Genomic DNA, 10,448 nt, shown 5'->3' with positions numbered 1-10,448 from the left:
CTTAGTGTAATGTAAACTTCTGACCCACTGGATTGTCATACAGTGAATTATAAGTGAAATAATCTGTCTGTAAACAATTGTTGGAAAAATTTGACTGTGCCTTTAAACAGCTTGGAAAATTCCAGAAAATTATGTCATGGCTTTAGAAGCTTCTGATAGGCTAATTGACATGGCCTGTGTAAGCCTAGGTAAGGTGCTCGTCACTGGGCCTGTGTGAGCCTAGGTAAGGTGCTCGTCACCGGGCCTGTGTGAGCCTAGGTAAGGTGCTAGTCACCGGGCCTGTGTGAGCCTAGGTAAGGTGCTACAGTCTGAGGACTGGACTCACCCCGTCATTACTAATCAGAGACTTCCATGAGTGTTCCAGTTTCTTGATGACCCTACAGGACAGTAAAGGTAACTGGATGAGAAAAAAAACTCAGTGATTCATACATCATTATATTAGTACTGGTGCTATTGATTATTGGACATTAGTAGCACAGTGAGTGATTTTGTGAAATTAACCTGTAAGACTGCAGGATGTCGATGATTCCAATAAAAAGAAGGAGTTGTTCTCCTTTACCATCCACTGCAGGAATACCACCCATTCTGGAGAGAGAGAGAGAGAGAGAGAAATAAACAGGCAGAGAGAATCTCATGTAGGGGGAAAAGACTTCAAGACACACGGAATCATTGTGTGTCTGTGTTTGCCCACTTGTGCCTGTGTGTGTTAAGCTGGATAACTCACGTAGCATCGTGGTCTAGTGTGTCTCTACACGTCTTCCCTCCCTGTATAGACTCCATGGCAGTAGAGTAGAGGGCTCTCTGGGTCACAGGTTTCTTCTCATCGCCCCCTGCTGGTGAGCCCTGGGACTCTCTCCCAGCCTGGCCCAGGTTATGGACCCCCAGCAACAGACTGTAATCCATGATTTTAAAGCTCTCGAGCACCTGGGGTACCACCCATACAGAGAATGGAGGTCAGAATGAATGATAGCAGGAGCTACCAGACAGCACAGACACACACGTCATAATGCCCCCCCCCCCCTTCCACATCCATTCTACATCCCCTCTCCTCCCCCCTCCCCTCACCCTCTCCTCCCTCTCTCTCACCAGACCATCTCTCTGTAGGGTCTTAAGCAGAGCACCATATGTATCCTGATCCAGTGTCAGTCCGTCCGGTACATCTGATATAAAGTCCAGATCTTTAAAGGTGGGATTCGATTTCTCCCTCTCTTTCTTCGACGCACGCCGTTTATACGTGGAGCCCTTCAGGTCGAACTTGAGGTGCATGCGTACGGCGCGCGGTAACACATTGTTCATGACCACAATACGGATGTTTTTACCACCACACTGGACGCAGTAGAGACCAAAGAACTTAGGAAGCAGGGTCCTCGGGTTCTGATTCAGATTCTAGAGAGAGGAGGAGAGGAAGAGGGGAGAAGAAGAAGAGGAGGAGGGAGAGAAAATTAAAGGGTGCAAAAAATATAATTGTGTGCCTATTTCAGTGTTCTTTTCATGCAACAACAGGAAATCCTACTGGCCATCATATTGAGCAGGACATGAAAAATCCAGTGGATTTTAGAGATATGTCAGTTCAACTAGTTAAACATTTCAGAAACATTTTATTTGGATAGTCCCAAGTAGATGCTTGTGGATAGTTTGTAGATGTTCAATAGGGGGGTCTAATCCTGGACGCTGATTGGTGTCTATTCCACAAGTTACCACTGGCTAAATCTATGACTTTAAAATGCCTATTTACTCTGTTCCATCTGACTGCGCAATCCACTGTCTCATCAGCCCAGCCAGGAAATTTATAAACTTGATCTCCACTATAAAAAGCATGTAGACATTATCTCCCATTTCTTTTAGAGTAGCAATTGGTTTTCAATAGCGGAGATTTGTATAAATCTTGCTGTCTGTCTCTCCAACATTTGCAACATTGTCGGTCTAGGGACGAGACAGACAGACAGGCAGCTTTTCTCAGCCAATCGAAATCATGAATCAGCTAAATTTTTATGGATATATACAAATTAATGTCAAACTTTGCTGTTATTCTGGCTGCACTGTTTGACCTGAARGTAAATTAGCCATAGTTGGCTAAGCAAGGGGTAAGAACGTTGCCAGCCAGTACGACAATAGAACATTTAGAATGAACCACTGGGTCGCATCCATCACAGGAGGTTGGTGGTACCTTAATTGGGGAGGACGGGCTCGTGGTAATGGTTGGAGCGGAATTAGTGGAATGATACCAAATACATCAAACACATGGTTTCCATGTGATGCCATTCCATTTGCTCTGTTCCAGCCATTATTATGAGCCGTCCTCCCCTCAGCAGCCTCCTGTGGCATCCATAGATACAGAACAAAAAAAACTAGGTCGCGTCTCTGGCAACCGAACCGATAGATCGAACAACCAGCCGTCTTGGGTAACTACCCTAAATTTGTGTCAGGACTATATCTTGTGGAAGGATGAAATGGTATAAATAAATTGATTGCCAAAAACGTTTTTAATGGAAATATGTCAATCATTATTTTAATATGTTGGTAATCCGTTGTATAAAAATGACAATGCCCTCGAAGCCGGTGATTGGAGGATATATTGTCATGGTTTGCCAATTATATCCTCCAAACACAGGCTTCTCAGGCATTATCACTTAAACAACATACACTATATATACAAAAGTATGGGGACAAATGAATGGATTCAGCTATTTTAGCCACACCCATTGCTGACAGGTTTATAAAATTGAGCACACAGCCATGCAATCTCCATAGACAAACATTGGCAGTAGAATTGCCTTACTGAAGAGCTCAATGACTTTCAACGTGGCACCATCATAGGACGCCACCTTCCCAATAAGTCAGTTCGTCAAATTTCTGCCCTGCTGGAGCTGCCCCGGTCAACTGTGAGTGCTGTTATTGTGAGGTGGAAACGTCTAGGAGCAACAACAGCTCAGCCGTGAAGTGGTAGACCACACATTATATTTGTAACATGCACCGAATGCACCTTAACCAACAATGCAGTTCAAGAAATAGAGTTAATAAAATATTTACTAAAAAAACAAAAGTTWWWAAAAAATGAATGAATCAAAAAGTAACACAAAAAATGTACATAACAATAATGAGTCTATATACTGTACAGAGGGTAAAGTGATTATGCATAGATAATAAACAGCGAGTAGCAGCAGTGTAAAAACAAGGGGGGGGCAATGTAAATAGTCTGGGTAGCCATTTGATTAATTGTTCAGCAGTCTTATGGCTTGGGGGTAGAAGCTGTTAAGGAGCCTTTTGGTCCTAGACTTGGCGCTCCAGTACCGCCTGCAGTGCGGTAGCACCTTCCTATGACATCGGGTGCTGTAGGTGTCCTGGAGGGCAGGTAGTTTGCCCCCGGTGATGCATTGTGCAGACCACACTACCCTCTAGAGAGCCTTGCGGTTGAGGGCGGTGCAGTTGCCGTACCAGACGGTGACAGACGTACCAGACGGTGACAGGATGCTCTCGATTGTGTATCTGTAAAAGTTTGTAAGTGTTTTAGGTGACAAGTCAAATTTCTTCAGCCTCCTGAGGTTGAAGAGTCGCTGATGCGCCTTCTTCACCACGCTGTCTGTGTGGGTGGACCATTTCAGTATGTCAGTGATGTGTACGCCGAGGAACTTTCCACCTTCTCCACTACTGTCCCGTCGATGTGGATGGCATGGTGAAGTTATTACTTACACTTTGGATGGTGTATCAATACACCCAGTCACTACAAAGATATGTCCTTACTAACTCAGTTTGCTGGTGAGGAAGGAAACTGCTCCTGGATTTCACTATGAGGCCTATGATGACTTTAAAACAATTACAGAGCTGCTTACCAAGATGAGTTACAGTTTTGACTTAAATCTACTTGAAAAACTATGGCAAGAATTGAAAAATGTCTGTGTAGTAATGATCAACAACCAAGTTGACAGATCTTGAATAATTTTTTTAATAATAATGTGAAAATATTGTACAATCCGGATCATTGTGTTGCTGCATGACCCAGCTGCACTTTAGCTTCAGCTCACTGATGGATGACCTGACATTCTCATATATAATTCTCTGATACAGAGCAGAACTCATGGTTCCTTCTATTAAAGCAAGTGGTCCAGGTCCTGAGGTAGTAAAGCATCCCCAAACCATCACACTACCACCACCATGCTGACCGTTGGTATGAGGTTCTTACTGTGGAATGCAGTGTTTGGTTTTCGGCAGATATAATGGGACCCATCTCATCCAAAAGGTTCTACATTTGACTCCTTTCCATAGAACATTCTTCCAAGAGTCTTGATGATCATCCAGGTGCTCCCAGGTGCTTATTAGAAAACTTGAGTCAACCAGAAATGGAGCAAATACTTTTTCACGGCACTGTATGTAAATTAGATATTTTCAATATATTTGAAAAAATGCCTAAAAATATGTTTTCACTTTGTAATCATGGGGTCTTGTGTGTAGATGTGTGAGAAACAAAATAAATTGAATCCATTTTAAATCCAGGCTGTACCACAACAAAATGTGGAATAAGTCAAGGGGTATGAATACTGTCTGAAGGCACTGTAGTGCAGTTGATAGTATGACCATCTGTAGATCATCTACTTGAGACTATCCAGATAAAATGGGACCAACATTTCCCCTTCAAATAAGAAATGTCTGGGAAATGAATGTTCATTAAACCATAAATTGATATAAAAACAAGAATACTGTACTGTCGTTTTATTGATAAGCTTGCTATACGTTATATAAACTTTATTTAGATAACAATATTAACAAGAAAATGCCCCTGCAGATTCTGCCTAGAGCGACCCTGGCTCCTGGCCCACACACCTGACAGACGTGAGTCGGCTGGACTCAAAGCCTCTGGTCGTGTGTGTGCTTTAGGCGTGTGTCTTAGTAGTGTGCTTAGCCTCATTAGCGTCACAGCTGACCATAGGTTAACCCCAGGGGCCAAGGGTCAAAGTGACCAACACAAACACACACACACACTTTTTATTTATTAGAATGAAGGAGGAGCTTGTGACAGACTAACCATGTAGTATCCAGGAAGTAGTTTCTGCAGAAACTCCGCCTCCTTGGCATTGACTGTTTTGATGATGAACTCGTCGTCCCTGGTTACGTAGAATATGGAGCCGCTGGCCCCCGGGTTGGACAGCTCGATCAGTGGCTCGTTACATAGAGAGTACTGGAGAGACAGCATAGATATACACACAGGTTAGGTCAGTGGGTCGTAGACATAGCATAGAAAATGGCACCAACACTGGAGTGGTTCAGATAGGGCACTTTACATGGTGCTTCAGATCTTCATTAGGCACTTTGCAGGGTTTCTACTTTCTGCAGACACCTGACGTGGAGTCTGGAAGGCCAGATAAACACAAGGGCTTAACAAGCTTAAGGGGAGAGTGTGAAGATCCTCTCAGTCTCTACACAAGTATAAGATACCCCGTATTCAGAAAAACTGAGAATGTTGCGCTATGTATTCCTCATGCTGGATTAATGCAATGAGACTAAAACATTACTATTTCCTGTAAGTGTAAAACCAAGCATAGAAAACCCATAGATACACATAGAAACAGATACACAAACAGTTGTTTCTGATTAGGCCTATACGGTACCTGACTGTCTACTGTTATCAGCTTGGAGCTTTAAAAAGAAAGTCTTCATCTGCTCATCTCCATCTGGTGCAGGTAGAGTGTGATTTTATAGGAGTGACTGTGTGTGCACGTATGTATGTGCACGTATTTACAGTATGTGTGTAAGAGTGTAAATGTACACTCAGTGTACATATGCATAGATTGCTGCATTAATCCAGCACATTCCTAACACCTCCCTAATATTGAGTTGCACCCCTTTTGCCCTCAGAACAGCCTGAATTCGTTGGGGCATGGACTCTACATGGTGTTGAAAGCGTTCCACAGGGATGCTGGCCCATGTTGACTCCAATTCTTCCCACAGTAGTGTCAAATTGGCTGTTGCTTGTGAAAAACTCAGCAGAGTTGCAGTTGTTGAGACACTCAAACCGGTGCGCCTGGCACCTACTATCATACCCTGTTCAAAGGAACTTAAATATTTTGTCTTGCCCATTCACCCTCTGAATGGCACACATACAGAATACATGTCTCAATTGTCTCAAGGCTTAGAATTCCTTATTTAACCCGTCTCCTCTCCTTCATCTACACTGATTGAAGTGGATTTAACAAGTGACATCAATAAGAAAACATAGCTTTCACCTGGATAGTCTGTCATGGAAAGAGCAGGTGTTCCTAATGTATTTCTGTGCATTTCTGTGTGTGTGTGCGTGCGTGCATGCGTGCGTGCGTGCGTGCGTGCGTGCGTGCGTACGTGCGTGCGTGCGTGCGTGTGGCCAGAGGACGGTGAAGCCAGACTGGATGTAACCAGGAGTTATGTTTCCTTGATAAATCCACAGGATGTCATGTTAGTTATGCATATAATCACCTGATGTAGGACACTATATTTAAAAGTGCAAAATGCAGAAATCGCTCCGCCATTTCCTGGTGGGAAATGGTCCGCCAATTCTAATAGTTTGCCTAATTACAGTTTGCAACAAAACAAGTTGTCATTGTGTAGAGAAATCATTGTACCATCTAAACCGCTGTGAAATATATTTTCCATAACCCAAAGTATTTTCAGCTGTTTGAAGCTGGTATACAAAACAGCAYGTAAAAGACGCMAAAATGAAACATAAGAATYCGAAGCATAGAAATAGCGCACATAGAACATATCTACCGCTTCTTAGACTTGCTTTCAATGAGAATGGCAGAGCTATAACTCACATTTCTATGTGAATTTGGTRAGGTCGCCCAGAAAGTTACATATTGCAGCTTTAACCTAGGTATTAACAAGACTATCTGTAGTGCTATATTTATTGAGGTTACTATGGTTACTGTCTCTCACCAGGTAGTCATCTGGTCGGATCCCAAACAGTTCTCGGAAGTAGCGGAAGGCCACGGGGGCGTAGGTCTTAAACCTGAAGTCTGGGTAGTGATGGGCAGGAGTCAGGTTACTTCCCTCACTGGAGAGAAGATGGGAGTGAGGATGAGAGGCAGAAAGAGAGAAAGAGTTATTGTACTAGAGAGCATTTCACTTTGTAGGTGGTTTGAGTGACTATGCACACACCAAAAACAAAAACAACCCCTCCCCATTTGTAAACACACACATCTGCCATCCACACACACACACAAAGTCAGACACACATCTGCCATCCACACACACACACACACAAAGTCAGACACACATCTGCCATCCACACACACACACAAAGTCAGACACACACCTGGGAAAGAAGATGCTCTCCACCACGTAGAAGTCCTGCATGAGGACATCTCTCTCTGGCTTGGAGCTCAGGTTGCCCACCGTGTAGCCGATGCCCAGCTGGATGGCACCTTTCAGGGCAGAGGACGTGGTCTGGAGGGCACAGGCAGGCAGGTTACAAACCACAAGTCACCAAAATAGATCCATGAAAGAAAATGAGGGAGGAAAATGATAGAGAGGAGGAGCTGGTGAGATAGGAAAAGTCAAAGAAGTACAGAACGGTCTGGGATAGAAGAAAGAAGGAAGAAAATGCAGGAGAGGGATGCAGGAGAGGAAGGAAACAGAGGGATGCAGGAGAGAAAGGAAACAGGGGATGCAGAAGAGGAAAGGAGACAGAGGATGCAGAAGAGGAAAGGTGAGAGAGGGATGCAGGAGAGGAAAGGAGACAGAGGGATGCAGAAGAGGAAAGGTGAGAGGGGATGCAGGAGGAAAGGAGAACAGAGGATGCAGAGAGAGGAAAGGAGACAGAGGGATGCAGAAAGAAGGAAAGGAGTAGTGTATACTTCTTATAGGTGTCTCTCCAGAGGCATCTACTCTCCCTGTGGCCGATCTTCTTCTCCTGACCTGGGCCTAGACCTGAGCTGTGGGGACGGCTCTGACAGAGAAGAGAGGGGAGACTAGGCTTTTACTTGTGGGTTACTTTCATTGCATGCTGTCTGCAATAAAACATATGTAATTTTTAGGTGTGTGCGTTGCGGCGTGCGTGTGTGTGTGTGTGTGTGTGTTTGTGTGTGTGTGTGTGTGTGTGTGTGTGTGGTGTGTGTGTGTGTGTGTGTGTGCTGTGTGCTTGTGTGGTGGTGTGTGTGTTGTGGTGTGTGGTGTGTGGTGTTGTGTGTGTGTGTGTGGTGGTGTGTGGTGTGTGTGTGTGTGTGTGTGTGTGTGTGTGTGGTGTGGTGTGTTTGTGGTGTGTGTGTGTAACTACGACCAGTGTCTTTTTGTTGATAAACAAGAAAGAGAGAAAAAGAGAACATCAAATGCATGATTTAGGCTAATTGTGAGATACATCTGAACCAGGATTATAAGGCACCAGTAATGCACCTGTTATTGCAGGAGGGTATAAAATACCAAAATCAAGCTATGTACATCTATGTTGTCTATACTATATCTCTACTACTATTAAAGTTATTCCTCTGGGAACATCAGCTAGAGGGGTGTAGTGAAAGAAGTAATTATGGGCCAACCCAAGTCTTACTATCCCAGTGTTAGACACCATACACAACACCACACTGACATTACGACACATACTCACAACCATCAACCTGAGACTTGACCATGCTGCCTAACATACAATGCTGGACTCCTGCCCTCTGTTGGCAGCCAAGTGGCGGTGTCATCAACTTACAACCCAACAAGGTGTACACACACAACAAACACGGACCTATCCATCAAATCTTATATTATGTTTGTATTATTCACACCTGTTTAATCAATCAAAATGTTATTTGTCACAATGCACCGAATACACATGGTGGTTACCTTACATTGAAATGCTTACTTACAAGCCCTTAACCAACAATGCAGTTTTAAGAAATACCTAAAAAAAGTTTTGTTTAGAAATTAAAGTAGCGAATTAAAGAGCACGGTAAAATAACAATCGTGAGGCTATAATACAGGGTGGTACGGGACAGGAAAATGTGCAGGGGCAACCGGTTTAGTGAGGTGGTTATTACAGTGACTATGAATAGATATAACAGAGAAGTAGCAGCAGCGTAGAAGAGGGGGGGGGGGCAAGGCAAATGGTCTGGAAGCATTTATTAGATGTTCAGGAGTCCTTTGGCTTGGGGGTAGAAGCTGTTTAGAAGCCTATTGGACCTAGACTTGGCATTCCGGTACCACTTGCCATACGGTAGCAGAGAGAACAGTCTGTGACTAGGGTGGCTGGAGTCTTTGCCAATTTTTAGGGCCTTCCTCTTACACCGCCTGGTATAGAGGTCCTGGATGYCAGGAAGCTTGGCCCGGGGGATGTACTGCGCCGTACGCACTACCCTCTGTAGTGCTTTGCGGTCGGAGGCCYAGCAGTTGCCATACCAGGCAGTGATGCAATCCGCCAGGATACACTCGATGGTGCAGCTGTAGAACCTTTTGAGGARCTGAGACACATGCCAAATCTTTTCAGTCTCCTGAGGGGGAATAGGTTTTGTCATGCCCTCTTCACGACTGTCTTGGTGTGCTTGGYCCATGTTAGTTTGTTGGTGATGTGGACGCCAAGGAATTTGAAGCCCTCAACCTGCTCCAATACAGCCTCATCGGTGAGAATGGGGGCGTGCTCGGTCCTTCTTTTCCTGTAGTCCAGAATAATCTCCTTTGTCTTGATCACGTTGAGGGAGAGGTTGTTGTCCTTGTACCACACTATCAGATCTCTGACCTCCTCCCTATAGGCTGTCTCGTTGTTGTCGGTGATCAGACCTACCACCGTTGTGTCATCGGCAAACTTAATGATGGTGTTGGAGTCGTGCCTGACCGTGCAGTCATGAGTGACAGGGAGCACAGGAGGGGACTGAGCACACACCCCTGAGGGACCCCCGTGTTGAGGATCAGTGTGGCGGATGTGTTGTTACCTACCCTGGCCACCTGGGGGCGGCCCGTCAGGAAGTCCAGGATCCAGTTGCAGAGGGAGGTGTTTAGTCCCTGGGTCCTTAGCGTAGTGATGAGCTTTGAGMGCACTATGGTGTTGAACGCTGAGCTTTAGTCAATGAATAGCATTCTCACATAGGTGTTCCTTTTGTCCAGGTGTGAAAGGGCAGTGTGGAGTACAATAGAGATGGCATCATCTGTGGATCTGTTGGGMCAGTACGCAAATTGAAGTGGGTCTAGGGTTTCTGGGATTATGGTGTTGATGTGAGCCATGATCAGCCTTCCAAAGCACTTCATGGCTACAGACGTCAGGTCTACGGGTTGGTAGTCATTTAGYCAGAATACCTTAATGTTCTTGGGTACAGGGACTATGGTGGTCTGCTTGAAACATGTTGGTATTACAGACTCAGACAGGGAGAGGTTGAAAATGTCAGTGAAGACACCTGACAGTTGGTCAGCGCATGCTCAGAGTACATGTCCTGGTAATCCGCCTGTCCCTGCAGCCTTGTGAATGTTGACCTGTTTAAAGGTCTTACTCACATCGGCTGTGGAGA

General features: G+C 44.8%; 1 protein-coding gene across 1 annotated transcript; it reads right to left on the bottom strand.

Annotated features, from left to right (window-relative positions):
• Positions 1 to 301: 301 nt before the first annotated feature.
• LOC111956427 (phosphatidylinositol 4-phosphate 5-kinase type-1 gamma-like) lies at positions 302 to 9,500 on the bottom strand. Its single transcript, XM_070436577.1, has 8 exons — positions 9,225 to 9,500; positions 7,283 to 7,413; positions 6,904 to 7,021; positions 5,021 to 5,173; positions 1,087 to 1,386; positions 725 to 924; positions 502 to 585; positions 302 to 377 (listed from the first exon to the last, which is right to left on the bottom strand). The coding sequence occupies exons 1-8, from the start codon at positions 9,498 to 9,500 to the stop codon at positions 302 to 304; spliced, it is 1,338 nt and encodes a 445-aa protein (XP_070292678.1).
• Between the last annotated feature and the right edge of the window lie 948 nt (positions 9,501 to 10,448).

This window comes from Salvelinus sp. IW2-2015, linkage group LG32 (assembly GCF_002910315.2).
Source record: "Salvelinus sp. IW2-2015 linkage group LG32, ASM291031v2, whole genome shotgun sequence".
NCBI lineage: Eukaryota > Metazoa > Chordata > Actinopteri > Salmoniformes > Salmonidae > Salvelinus > Salvelinus sp. IW2-2015.
Note: the sequence above shows the minus strand (reverse complement) of the source record. Positions and strands in the feature narration are given on the sequence as shown.